At 39.8% G+C, this 14,753-nt stretch overlaps 1 protein-coding gene across 4 annotated transcripts in view; it reads left to right on the top strand.

Annotated features, from left to right (window-relative positions):
* cep112 (centrosomal protein 112) overlaps window positions 1–14,753 on the top strand; it is a 526,403-nt gene that overhangs the window by 394,778 nt on the left and 116,872 nt on the right. For all 4 annotated transcript variants that reach the window (XM_059948278.1, XM_059948276.1, XM_059948277.1 and 1 more), the window contains exon 22: window positions 1,920–1,982. In XM_059948278.1, coding sequence (XP_059804261.1) covers window positions 1,920–1,982 — 63 coding nt within the window. The remainder of the gene's footprint in view (window positions 1–1,919; window positions 1,983–14,753) is intronic.

Here is a 14,753-nt window from a genome sequence, read left to right as displayed (position 1 = left end):
AATACAAAAGATTCTGCAGATGCTGGAAATCTTGAGCAATGTACACAAAGTGTTGAAGGAACTCAGCAAGTTAGGCGGCATCTTTGAAGGGGAATAAACAGTTGATGTTTTGGGCCATGCCCCTTCATCAAGACTGGAGCCGTAACATGTTTTTGATCTGCCTGACTTGCTGAGACCCAATTTTATCTCCATTTATTCCATTCCTCTTTTAAGCATAATGATGATCTACACTCAGTGGCCACTCTATTAGGTTCCTCCTGCACTTAATAAAGTGGTCACTGAGTTTACTGTAGCTATAGCTCATCCACTTCAAGTTTCAATGTGTTGTGTGTTCAGAGATACTCAACTGAACACCACTGTTGTGATGCGTGGTTATCTGAGTTACTGTCACCTTCTTGTCTACTTGAACTAGTCTGGCCATTCTGCTCAGACCTCTTTCATTAACAAGGCATTTCAACATAAGAACTGCTGCTCACTAGATTTTTTTTCATGTCATTCTCTGTAAACTCTAAAGACTGTTGTGTGTGAAAATCCCAGGAGATCAGCAGTTTCTGAGATACTCAAACCACTCCATCTATCACCAACAATCATTCCACAGTCAAAGTCACCTTGATCACATTTCTTCCCCATTCTGATATTTGTTCTGAACAACAACTGAACCTCTTGACCAAGTCTGTATGCTTTTATGCATTGAGTTACTGCCACGCGATTGGTTGATTAGATATTTACATTAGCAAGCAGTTGTACAGGTACACCTAATAAAGTGGCCAGTGAGTATATCCACGTTTCCCAAATACTGTGCTCAATAAAGGTAATGAAATCGATTAAGTGGTATTTTTCAAAAACAAGTTGGATAAATCTATGAAGGGGTTAAAGGTTTGCACAAAAGAGCAGGGAGTGGAATTAATTGGATACCATTTCCAAAGAGTGGATACATGCAGAATGGGTGGAATGGTATCCCTGCACACTGTGTGATTCTGTCATTATGGTATTGCGCCTGAGGTCATTGTGCAAAATGGAGTCCTAATCAGAACAAGGAAGGATCAGACAGTCACCTAACCAAGCTATGCAAGCACACAAGAGGGACAAAAACTTGAGAGCTCTCCCTCTCAGTTGAGTGGCCGTGGATGTTGGTCAATGAGAAAGGGAGAAATGTAACAATATTTTAAAATCTGATTTATTTTTTGTTTTAAAAATGAAGTTCACAATGATCACTAAATCTTTCTTTTGCAACTGTATTTTCAAAATATATTCAATTACCAGTTGTGTGCTGAAATGCTAAAAAAAATGTTGGCAGTAATTATATTTAATGGCTTTACTGCAAAAAGGTGGAGTACGGTTTTGCTAATGACCACATTTACAGTAAGTGCACAAGCTCTTTGAAGTTCCAAGAGCACTTTGCTTCTCTGCTCTGTATTAGAAAATGTTCTTGCTTCTTCCCTAGGGTGGAATTGGCTTTGCACCTTCTTTAACATTTTTTTCTTTTTCAGTTCTTTCCACCTCCCCTCCTCTCACTGCTCCGAGACTCTTCTTAAAACATCATCTGGCACTCTAAAGCATACGTGTCATATTGTACCTTCACAGTGTTCATCAGAGCATGTGTTTCTGTTTTTACTAAGGTGAAGTCATTCTGATAAACTTTATGCTGTCATTTTTCATCCAGAAAGTCCTTTATGTTTTCTAATAATTGGCAACAGAGGTAGATTTTTCCTTTCAAGTGATGAGTAGTTGGCTGAAGATCAAAGCAAGGCCCTGTGCTTTTGGCTGCCACAAAGGGGCGTTGGAACTGGCACAGAGCCCAGATCATAAGTGACAGGCATACCGATTAGGTGCCAAGCAACCTAGGTCAGCAGCGAGTGTCTGTGCACGTTCTTCCTCTTTGCCCATCTCCTGTTACATTTTGCCTTTTGTTTTTACAGACCAGCATCAGGTTGAAGCAGATCGAGAAAGAATACAGCCAGAGGCTTTTAAAGTCTTCACAGGTATGGCCCAGATATTCAGAAAAACTCAGCAAACATGATGTGAAGTGTCAGTAAATCCATTTTAACAAATAATCTTTCCTCAGGAAACACTTTCCCATTTTCAAAATGTCCGCAGACAGTGGTTACATGTTGCAGCCTGTAAGATTAATGTTTTGCCGATTCAGTTCTTTGTCACTGTAATAAAAATAATCAGGCTTTATTTTGCATCTATAAACTTTGTGTTTAAAGCCCAGGAAAAGATATTAGAGGGTGAGATAAAGCTATTATGAAAGCCCTGCTTAGAGTTCACAATTCGTTCTCCTTTGCATAGTTTATTGTTGTTGTACAGTAGATCTAATCAGTGGAGATGACAGTAATGGATTAGCCAGCTGCCATCTGCCTGTATCAGTCCACCTTCAAATCAAAAAGCAGCTGGTTTAATCAGAATTTACAGAAACTGCACGGTACTTCCCTTTGCACACTGGAAAAAAATTTCCGCAGCAGCTTAGTAAGATTTGTTGAGAGCTGATTTCTGACAGTCTGAGATGAAAAATAAAGGATCTTGTATTTTAAATGGCCAGAATGTCTGACAAAAGAGGGAATACCGAGAGGATTTTTATAATTGCAAAACAGTGTCCTAATTAGATTAAGTAGGTGCAGGGGCTTTGTTCATTAAATTCTTTGCATATTGCAACATTCCCCTTACTTAAGTGGTTTTAACCCTTTGCATTCCAGAACAGATTTATGGATTTAAATTTTCATGTTATTAGTAACTTCTTTTTGAATGTGTTCCTTAATATCCCTCTCCTAAAAATCAATTACAACTGCATATGGAAGTTACAATGTTGTCTTCACATTTTTGAACACGTTTGAAAGGAAATGCTACAAAATAAAGTATTTCAAAGATCAAGGATCAGCCTTATTCTCCATATACATTTATGTGTATTAGGAATTTGCTGTGGTGTGTTGGCACAACCAACAAAAAACAATAACATTGAACAATTATAGGTAGTAAAGAAAAATGTAAAAATGTAAAGTCACAGGTTAATGAAGCTAGAGGTTATTTATATCCACTGTTCAAAGTAAATTTATTACCAAAGTATACAGATATTGCCCTGAATTTAATTTTCTACAGGTATTCATAGTAGAATAAAAAAAATACAACGGACCAATGAAAAACTACACACAAACACAAACTGACAAACAACCTATGTGCAAAAGAAGACAATCTCTGCAAATATAAAAATAAACAAAAAAATAAATAGAGTAACACACACACACACAATGCTGCAGGAACTCAACAGGTCAGGCAGCATCTATGGAAATAATTAAACAGTTGACATTTCAGGCTGAGGTCCCTCATCAGGACTGGAAGGGAAGGGGGAAGATGCCAGAAGAAGAAGGTGGGAGGAGGGGAAGGACCCAGTTGGGTTGGGGAGGGAGAGATGGTGAGAAGCTGGGAGGTGACAGGTGGAAAGGTAAAGGGCTGAATAGAAAGGAATCTGTTAGGAGGGGAGAGTGGGCCATGGGAGAAAGGGAAGAAAGGTGGGCATTAGGAGACAGTGATAGGCAGGTAAGGAGAAAGAAAAGGTAAGAGAAGAACTAGAGTGGTGAATGGAAGAAGAAGAGGGAAGTGGAGAGGAAAAATTACCAGAAGTTTGAGAAATCGATGTTCATGCCATCAGGTTGGAGGCTACTCAAATGGAGTATGAGGTGTGGCTCCTCCAACCTGAAGTGGCGTCATGAACTGGCATATCAGAACGGGAGTGGAAATTGCAATTAAAATGTTTGGCCACCAGGAAATCCTGCTTGTTGCTGATGGAGCGAAAGTGCTTGATAGACATACTGAGAACATGTGTTGTAGAGTCCATGAAAGTGAGTCCCATAGGTTGTGGAATAGTGCCTCTCCTGGGTTAATTTCTCTTTCCCCAACTTTCAGTTAAATCCAGGTAGGTGACCTTAAGGCCTGTAATTTGTAGAAGCAGTTATAGTACCAGCTAGAGAATACCAATTAGTTCAATTTAGAAATTTTTTTTGAAACACCCATTCATCGAAACAGATCCATATTGAAATTTGTATTGCATCTGCAGTATGTTTTTAAAAAGTAACACACCTATGAAAAATTCAGGTGACTTGTCATGGCTTGAAATAAATGAAAAGAAGCTACAAAATTGCAATATCGTGAAAATAAAGAAATAATTACAAAGGGAGACATTGATCTGTCCTTATGGTTAAGGATAAAAGTCTAGGCTGCTGATAAAAGAAGCATTGAAATAGATGTAACTTTTTAAAAATGAATTATTCCTACTCATCTGGCTACATAGTGTGCCTGTGAATCTGCAAATGTGATATAATTATGACTGTGAACATTGATGCAATAATGAGCCATTAGCTTTCATTGGATAATCCCACTCAGAAAATTAATATCCAGTGCTTAACACCCTTTTAAATATTCACTCTAAACACCTACATAAGAAATAATTTTTATTTCAGAAAAAGACTTTATTCTTAATAGAAAAATATATATAAAGGAAGAAATAGTGCAAAGAAAACCATTTATATTCATGATTGTTACATTCAGTAATGTGAACTTCTAAAGAAAATGAAAAATACTCAAATCAACATTGCTTTTAGTATTGTATTGTTCCAAGTAAAAATATTCTTTCCTACTGAAATATATTCACAATGCACTGCAGCCTCCCCCATTTAATTGACAATAAGTTCACTGCCTATGATGTTTTCTCTTAGAGACTGTGCAGAGTGGGCTGTAATACAGTGGATCTGTTCCTGCCATTTCTATTCATCCTGTTAGCACCCATCATCCTCATCCAACACACAGCATGTAAATTGTTAACAGGGCTTTGTGTTGAGGCTTCAAGATGAGTGTCTTTCCAGTAAAAATGCTTCAAAATACATCAGTCAGCCTCTCAGTGCTTGATAGCTATTGCAATTTTATGAATATTTTGATCCCCTGTCACGTAGTTCCAATTTTCCTTTTGTCTAAAATCTATGGAAATTAAAAATGTCTCAGAATACTGTATAGAGCATAAGACATAGGAGCAAAATTAGGCCATTCAATCCATCGAGTCTGCTCCACATTTCATCATAGCTGATTTATTATTCCAATTAACCCCCATTCTCCTGCCTTCTCCCCTTAACTGTGATGCCCTGACTAATCAAGAACTTAACAAACTCTGCTTTAAATATACCCAATGACTTGGCCTCCACAGCCACCTGTGGAAATGAATTCCACAGACTCACCACCTCATTTCTGGTCTGAAGAGGCGTTCTTCTATTCTGGGTCTGTACCCTCTGGTCGTAGACTCTCTCACTACTGGAAATATGCTCTCCACGTCTCCTATGTAAATAGGGGAAGCTGGAGAAAAGCTGTTTAGTTGGCTATCAAATGCCATCGTATCAGATGATAGAGTCCGTTCAATCTACTGTCAACATGGGAAGACAACGCAGTGGAAGGGGGGGACAGATCTAGTGGGTCAGAGTGGACATTGAAGAAAGGCGGAGGCAGATAGAGAAAGGAGTTCATTTGAAAGGATATCCCAAAATATATTCAGGCAGATTTTACAATCCAACCTGTACATTTAGGTTCAGAGTGTATTGGTAAGGGTTAAATTCCAGACTAGTAAATTAGAGGCCTGGACAAACAACTCAGAGAGATCCCATCACAGCTGCAAGGGGATTTAACATGTAGTTAATTAAGTAATCTAGAATTGGATTTAACAACTATCAGTACTAGTCATCAAGAAACTATATAATCTTCATAAAAGCTTTTCTACTTTATAAATGTCCTTCAGCACAGGAAACCTGCAGGCCTTACCTAGTCTAACCTATATGTGATGGTGGACCCAGTGTTGTTGAGCCTTACTAATGAATAATTTGATTGTCTGAGTTAAAGCCTGCTACTTTGTGACATAGTTGAAACAAGTGAAATGAACTATGCAGCATTGATCTAGGCAGTATATTCAGTTGCGGCAAAGTTGCCTCCCAGCTGAATTGACCATACAAAGTCCACTCTGAAACATCTGGTCATTTATCTAAATTAAGAATGCTGGTCCATGAGCTAAACAGGCAAAAGCCTGACACCATTGTTGTACAAACTTTTGATGAATATGCTAGTTGTCTCCGTAGCAATCACCAGGTAAGTAATTTCCCACCAGAAAACCAATGCTGGTGTTAGACACAAGTGAGAGGGAATACCTTGGGAGTCCTTAACATTGACTCCAAATTCCTTGAAACCTCATGGGCAGCAAGCCATTCGTGGTTAAGGAATAATCCTACATAGGGTCATCTACATCAGTCTACTTGAAGGACTGAAGTAACTAAAGGACTGTTGGTCTGAAGACATCAGGACCTACGTCAGCAGATTTCTTGACACTGAACATAAAAGATCTGGTTCTGCTGCCTCAATAAGGGATTTCACTTTCTTACTGTGAACTGGAATTGACTTACTACATGTGAACTCGGATCTGCTGCTTGGGATTGGCTTACAGATGAACTGAATGGATTTGTTGCATATGCACTGGGATTGCCTGCTGCCTGTACAGAGAATTGATTTGCTGCCTGTGAACTGGGATTGATGTGCTGGTGAACTGAGATGGACCTGCTACCTATAATGGGATTGATCTACATTTGTACTGAAACTGGTCTACAGTGTGTGAACTGGGATTGATCTACACAGAATGATCCACTGTCTGTAAACAAACATTGATTTGCTCCTTGTACCTGGGAAATCCACTCCTGCATGCTGGGATTGATTGTTCCCTGCTGACTGTACAATGGGATTGTTCTGTGCAATTAGATTTTTTTGCTGCCCATGAAGTGGAATTCAGCCGTTAGCTATCGACTAAAGTTGAACTGTTGCCTGTCAACTGGAATTAACCTACTGGCTCAGCACTAGACCAACACTTTGGGTACTAGGATTGATTTACCTGTGTTCAAGGATTGATTTGGTTTTTGGGACTGATAAGCATATTTTCTGAGACTGTGAAATTGCCTGTGTGCTGAAAATAAGCTGTTTTCTGTGCACTGAGATTGATTTGCCAATGTATTTGGAATGATCGTTTGCTGCTGTACTGGTGTATTAGCATTGATCAGCTCTCTTTGCTTTTTCTCATGTACTGAAGTTTTTCCATAGACTGCGGACTTCTGTTGATTTGTCTGTGCACTGCGATTGTTCTGTTGTATTGGTATTATTGTGTTGTTGCCTGTGAAGTGAGATTGATCTGATTCCCTGTGTATTATGGTTGCATCTGCACAGGGAGATATTTATGACTATTTCACTCCCTGTAGTTAATTTGCCCATGAACTGTTACTGTTCTGCCTGCTTTCTGATTGATGTGGCTGTGTACCAGGGTCGATGAAGGGTACAGACAGGGTAAATGCAAACAGGCTTTTTTTCACTGAAGTTGGGTGAGACAAAACTAAAGGTCATGGGTTAAGGGTGAAAGGTGAAATGTTTAAGGGGAACATGAAGAGGAACTTCTTCACTCAGGGTGATGAGCATGTGCAATGAGCTGCCAGCAGAAATGGTAGATACTAGTTTGATTTCAACGTTTAAGAGTAATTTTGATAGGTACATGGATGGGAGGGGTATGGAGGGATATGGTCTGGGTACAAGTCAATGGGAATAAGCAGAATGATAGTTTAGCATTGACTAGATGGACCAAAAGCCCATTTCTATGCTGTAGTGTTCTTTGACTATGTGTTTGGATTAATCAACTTGTACATTTGGGATTGTTTTTACTTCTACTAGGCTTGATCTGGCTGTACAGTAAATGTGTATTGAGACTTGTGTTTTGCATTGATTTACCTGTGTACTTTGAACGAGCCGTATACTGAATTGTATCTACCTTCTGTACTGGAATTGTTCTGTGCATTTGTATGCTGGGATTGTTCTGTTTACTGTGTTCTTGGGCTCTGCTATTTTCTGGAGTTGATTCACTCATGTATTGATGTGACTTGAGACTGATCTGTACCAAGTGCACAGGATTAATCTACCCTTATACTGGGTCACCCTGCAACAGGATACAGAGGGGTTGAGTCAGTGAGAAGTAACTTGGCAAATGGAGCTCAATGTAGGAAAATCTGAGGTCACTTTCTCCAGTAGGACGGATCAAAAAGCAGATTATTGGAAAAATGGAGAAAAGTTGCCAATGAGTAAAACATAGAGGGATCAAGGTGGTCTTGTACAGTATATGAATCACAGAGTTAGCAGGCAAATGCGGTAAATGGTTAGGAAGGTAAATGTGCTTATTGGCCTCTACTACAAGGGATTTGGAATTTAGAAATAGAGAAGTATTACTACAGTTGTATGGTGGGGCCACACCTGTAGAACTGCATATTTTTTATCTTCTCACTTAAGAAAGGTTATACTAAGCTTGAGAGGCAGTCAAAAACAATCATTTAACTGATGAGCAGCTAAAGAAGTTGAATCTATATTCTTCAGAGTTTAGAAGAATGAAGGGTAATCATATCGAAATATACAAGATTCTAAGGGGGTGTTGAGATGGTTCTGCTAGTGAGAGTGTGTCAAACACTTCCCATGTACAGTACATCGTCAGAAGATCAGGGGTGATCACTTAAGCATGAAGTACACTGGAACTGCTCGTAGAAAGAGGTGAATCCCTGAAATTTTCTCGCCCAGAGGGTTATTGGGGATATTTAAACAGGAGTTGAAGGATTGGAGAACAGAGGGCACTGGGGAACAGTAGAGGCCTGGGAAATGTGCCGTAATGATAATGAATGGGGGACAGACTTGAGGAGCCTAGTGGCCAACTCCTGCTGCTTCTTTGTGTTGTAGTATGCGGTTCTGTTGTGTGGGGACTGGAGTTCATTAGTTGCCTTCACACTGGGATTTTTCTTTTGCCTGTTTGTATTACATTTGCTGTTACTAAGGATGCCAACCCTTGATTTCCTATACAGTAAAATCTGACAGGTTGACGGCATATTTACAGGGATAAAATTTGTTGTGTACTGGGATCATTCCATCCCTTTACACAAGAGAGTCTATAGATGCTGAAATCCATAGTAACACACACAAAATGCTGGAGGAACATAGTAGGTCAGGCAGCATCAATGGAGGGGAATAAGGAATTCCATTTCTTAATTTGCTTTGGGTTTGAATTGCTGTCTGTACACTGGGATTGAACATCTATGTACTGGGATTGCTTTTGATGTGCGCCCTTTGTCCTGGGGTTGAGTGATGTGGTGACGTTGTACTAGGTGCAATGAAATTTATCTGCATCACCGTTCTGTGATTGTTCGGTATCCTGTCCTACTACCAATAACAGGATTGATCTGTTGCCTGTGTACCTAGATTGTTCTGTTGTTCTCTTTCTGGGATTGATCTGATTTTCTGCTGCCTGTGCATTAAGCTTATTTTGCTTTCTGTGTTCTGAATGGAACTGCTGCCTTCATATTGGGATTGATCTGTGTGCTGGGATGGCTGTGTTTCTGGTGTTATTCATGAGTCCCAAGTTATTGTCAGTTCTTTATTCTGCTGCCTTTGTTCTAGGTTTGATTTCAATACTTACTGGGATCGATCTGTTCCCTGCTGCATTGACATTGATCGATGCATAAACTCTAATAATGAGAACGTACGAATAGACTATCAGCTCCAGGTGTCTACTTTGCCATTCAGTGAATTCACAGCCGAACTTTTACCTCGGTGCCACTTTCCTGTTCTAAACTATCCTTTGATTCCATCATATCGAAAAACGTGACATTTTCTATCTTGAACATATTGAATGACTGAGCTTACAAAGCCCCCTTGGATAGGTAATTTCAAAGACTTACTATCTTCCGGGTGAAGAAGTTTGTTCTCATTTCAGTCTGGAATGATAGCCCCTTAATTTTGAAACTGACGCTGGAAAATGACTCTCCAGCCACAGATGTTGCCTGTATCCATGCTGTCGAGTGCTGAAGAATTTTCTATGTTTCTGGAAAATCACCTGAAGTTAAAAGTATAATGTAAATGTATCCAGTTTGCTTAATCTCTCCTCATGGAAGCCTCATTCCATGAATCAATCTGTAAACTATTACAACAATGTCTCCATCACTATATTCATTCTTCGTTAAGAAGACCAAACATGTTCATCATATAGTATACCAGGTGTATCTCACCAGGACCCAAAGTAACTGGAGCAAGACAGTATATTCTTACACTTGTTTACTCCTGAAATGTGGGTCAACATACCATTCACCTTCCAAATTGCTTGTGGCACCAGTGTATTAACTTCCAGTGATCTATTTGAGCATGAATACCTTTCAGCCTTTCATCATTCAAAATATATGGGCATTTTATTTTTTCTACCAAAGTAGGTGAACTCACATTCTCCACATTTATCTATCTGTTAGATCCTCATCCATTCACTTAGTCAATTTAAAACGTTTGAACCCTTTCTTCATCTTTCTCATTATGTACGTTGACACCTAGCTTTGTGTGTTCAGAAAATTTGGATATATTACCCTTGGTTCCCTCATCGTAATCATTAAACTGGATGCTGATCAATTGAAATTTCAGCACTGATACCTGTGTTATCCCACAAGTCAGAGTCTACCAACCTCAAGATGATCCATTTATTCTATCCCAATCAATTCTCAATCCATAATTAGTAATACACAAACTGCTGAAGGAACTCAGTAGGTCTGGCAGCATCTACCAAAGGAAATGAATAGCCGGCATTCATCATGATGTTCTGCAGTACTTGTGTTGCCATACTTGGTGCTGGGATTGATCTGTATGTGTACTGGGTTGACTGCTAGTATTTCAGATAGACTTGCTGTATTCAAGATTGTTTATTGTCAATCTTCAGTACACGAGTATAAAAGAGATTGAAGTGATTGAGTGAGTGAGCAATTTCATGTTCCTGGCTGTCAATATCTCTGAGGATTTAACCTAGTCCCAACATATCGATACAGCTATAAAGAAGGCAAGACAGTTATGTTTCATCAAGGGTTTGAGAAGATGTGGTTTGTCACCTAAAACACTCGAAATCTTCTACAGAGAGGGAGGGAGCTTCTGCACACAATTGAAGTAAGCTGCAGAGAGTTATAAACTTAGTCAGCTCCATCAAGGGTACTAGCCTCCATATGACACCTTCTAGGAGCAGTGCTTTAGAAAGGCAGCGTCCATCAGTAAGGGCCCCACCACCCAGGACATGCCCTCTTCTCATTGCTACCATCAGGAAGGAGATACAGAACCCTGAAGGCACACACTCAGTGATTCAGGAACATTCTCTCCTCTGCCATCCGATTTCTAAATGGACATTGAACCGATGAACACTACCTCACTACTTTTTTTATTTCTGTCTTGCACTACTTAATTTAACTATTTAATATACATATACTTCAGATTTTTTGTATATTTATCATGTATTGCATTGTACCTCTGCTGCAAAGTTAGCAAATTTCATGTGGGTGATAGTAAACCTGATTCTGATTCTGTACTCCAGATCCATTGCAGCATAACAAAACACAATAAGCATAAAGAACACAATAAAAAAACCAAGAAATACAGTAAATATAAATATCAAAAGAATCCTATAGAACACAATGTACAAGTAACTGTTTAAAAAAAGAATGATTGTATGCACATAAAATAATGCTAGGTGATGTGTAGGTAATGGTCCTCTGCCTGTGTTAGGGTGGATCTGGAGCCTGTGTATTGGACAGGCCTTCTGAATGTGCACCAGGATTGGGATTGAGCTGCTGCCAGTGTACTAAGAGTCATCGCCTGTCTGGGAACTGGGATTGATCTGCTGCCAGTCCACTGAAGCTGATCTGCTGCCTGTGTACTGGGATTGATCTGCTGCCTTTGTTTTGGGATTCATCAGTTTATCTGCTGCGTTTGTACTGGAATTGATCTGCTATCTATGGATACAGTGTGTCAAATTGCATGTGCACTTGGATTGCACATCTGACTGTACAATGATTGATCTGCAGTGTACTGGCATTGATCTGCTGCCAGTGCACTGTGGTATTGTCTTGCTGCCTCTGTCCTGTTTTCTGCCCTGCCCATCCACTGTGATTCATCTGTTGCCTCATCATTGTGATTCAGCTTCAGCTCGAGTACTGGGATTGGCCTGTCTGCTCACAGTGATTGAACCATTCCCTTTCTGAAACTAGTACAATGGATTCCATTAATGGGGCCATCAGTTAATTGGAGCAGCCATTTACTTGAAACAACTCTTAAAGAACAAAAAGTAATTGAGAAAATAAACATATTCCCTTTGTTTATTTGGGACCCTGTGCTGCTTAATTGGGACAGGAGACTGTTCCTGAACAGTTTATAACTAGCGTCAGCCGTTGGCACTTGTGTGACCATTATACACTACATCATTGTTAGAGCAGGGGGTTTTAAATAGCATCAGTTGCATATGTTTGTATTCAGAAAGAAGTGATTTTTATCACTGATAATTGGCAAGAAATGAGCAGTAAGACAATTCAGAACTGTTTTACTCACTGCAGTTTCAAGTATTCAGGCTTGAAGATGCTAGAAACAGCCAGGAGTGAAAATGAAATGATTTCACTACTTCGACAAATTAGGAACCACAAGGAATTAAGCTATCGACAATAATCTTGAATGTTACAATAAAAATGAAGATTTGGAGGGTGCCAAAATGGGATTAATTTTGTTGTCTTTTCAGTGGGGATGTTGTAATATTTATGGACTAGGATTGCTCTTGTTTCTGTTTATAGCGATTTATCTTCAGCCTGTGAGCTGGATATGCTCTGGTGTTCCTAGAGTCATGGAGCTATACAATATGGATGCATACCTGTTTTCCACTTACCTAGCCCCAATTTCTTACCAATGTCCCATATTCCTTGAGCCTCATCCCTTCATGTACCTATCCAAGTGCTGCTTAAATGATAATATTGAACCTATCTCAACCACCTCCTCTGGCAGCTCATTCCGTATACTCACCACCCTCTGTGTGAAAAAGTTGCCTCTCTGGTCCCTTTTAAATCTTTCCCCTTTCACCCTAATTATGGTCCGCTTTACCCTGGGGAAAAAGCAGTTAACATCCACCTTATCTATCCCAAGGTCTCCAGTCTTTCTGTAGGGATTGGCATCTGCCATCTCATTGAGATTATACAGCTGACCAAGAACCCAATACATCTCTGCATTTTGAATTCTCTCCCCATCTAAATAATAGTCTGCCCGTTTTATTTCTTCCACCAAAGTGCGTGACCATGCATTTTCCAACATTGTATTTCACTTGCCAGTTCTTTGCCCATTCCTCTAAACTATCTGAGTCTCTCTGCAGGCTCTTTGTTTCCTCAACACTACCCACTCCTCCACCTATCTTTGTATCATCAGCAAATGTAGCCACAAATCCATTAATCCCATCGTCCAAATCATTGACGTACATTATAAAAAGCAGTGGTCCCAACACTGATCCCTATGGAACTCCACTGTTAACCCACAGCCAGCCAGAATAGGATCCCTTTATTCCCACTCTGTTTTCTGCTAAGCAGCCTCATGTGCGGCACCTTGTCAAGTGCCTTCTGAAAATCCAAGTACACCATGTCAAGTGCATCTCCTTTGTCAACCCTGCTTGTAGTTTCCTCAAAGAATTTCAGGTTTGTCAGGCAGGACTTTTCTTTCAGGAAACCATGATGGCTTTGGCCTATCTTGTCATGTGCCTCCAGGTACTCCATAATCTCATCCCTAACAATCGATTCCAACAACTTCCCAACCACTGATGTCAGGCAAACAGGTCTATAATTTCCTTTCTGCTGCCTCCTACCCTTCTTAAGTAGCAGAGTAACATTTGCAATTTTCCAGTTATCTAGTACAATGCCAAAATCTATCAACCCTTGAAGATTATCATTAATGCCTCTGCAGTCGCTCCAGCTACTTCCTTCAGAACCTGAGGGTGCATTCCATCATGTCTAGGAGATTTATCCACCCTCAGACCATTAAGCTTCCTGAGCAACTCCTCAGTCGTAATTATCATTGCACAAGCCTCACTTCCCTGACACTCTTGAATGTCCAGTATACTGAAGACATCTTCCACTGTGAAGACTCATGCAAAATATGCATTCAGTTCCTCTGCCATCTCTGGATCTCTCATTACAATATCTCCAGAATCATTTTGTATTGGTCCTATATCTACCCTCAACTCTCTTTTACCCCTTATATACTTAAAAAAGCTTGTAGTATCTTCTTTGATATTAGTCACCGGCTTCCTCTCATAATTCATCTTTTCCTTCTTAGTATCCTTCTCCGAGTTTTTAAAAGTTCTTCAATCCCCTATCTTTCCACGAGCTGTGGCTTCTTTGTATGCCCTCTCTTGCTTTTACTTTGGCTCTGACTTCACTTGTCAGCCATGGTAGTGTCCTTCTTCCCTTTGAAGATTTCTTCTTATTTGGAATATATCTGTCTTGCACTTCACTCATTTTTTGCAAAAACTCCAGCCATTGCTGCTGTGCTGTCCTTCCTGCAAATGTCTCTTTCCAGTCAACTTCAGCCGGTTCCCCTTTTATGCCATTGTAATTTCCTTTATCCACTGAAATACCCACACATTGGATTTTATTTTTTCCCTCTCAAATTTCAATGTGAACTCGATCATATTGTGATCATTGTTCCCTAAGGATTCCTTAAGCTCTCTTATTACCTCTGGATCATTGCACAACACCCAATCCAGCATAGCTGATCCCCTAGTGAGCTCAACAACAAGCTGGTCTAAAAAGCCAACCCTTAGACATTCTACAAATTCTCTCTCTTGAGGTCCAGTACTGACCTGGTTTTCCCAATCCACTTTCATGTTA

The sequence above is a fragment of the Hypanus sabinus genome, chromosome 23 (assembly GCF_030144855.1).
Source record: "Hypanus sabinus isolate sHypSab1 chromosome 23, sHypSab1.hap1, whole genome shotgun sequence".
Classification (NCBI taxonomy): domain Eukaryota; kingdom Metazoa; phylum Chordata; class Chondrichthyes; order Myliobatiformes; family Dasyatidae; genus Hypanus; species Hypanus sabinus.
Note: the sequence above shows the minus strand (reverse complement) of the source record. Positions and strands in the feature narration are given on the sequence as shown.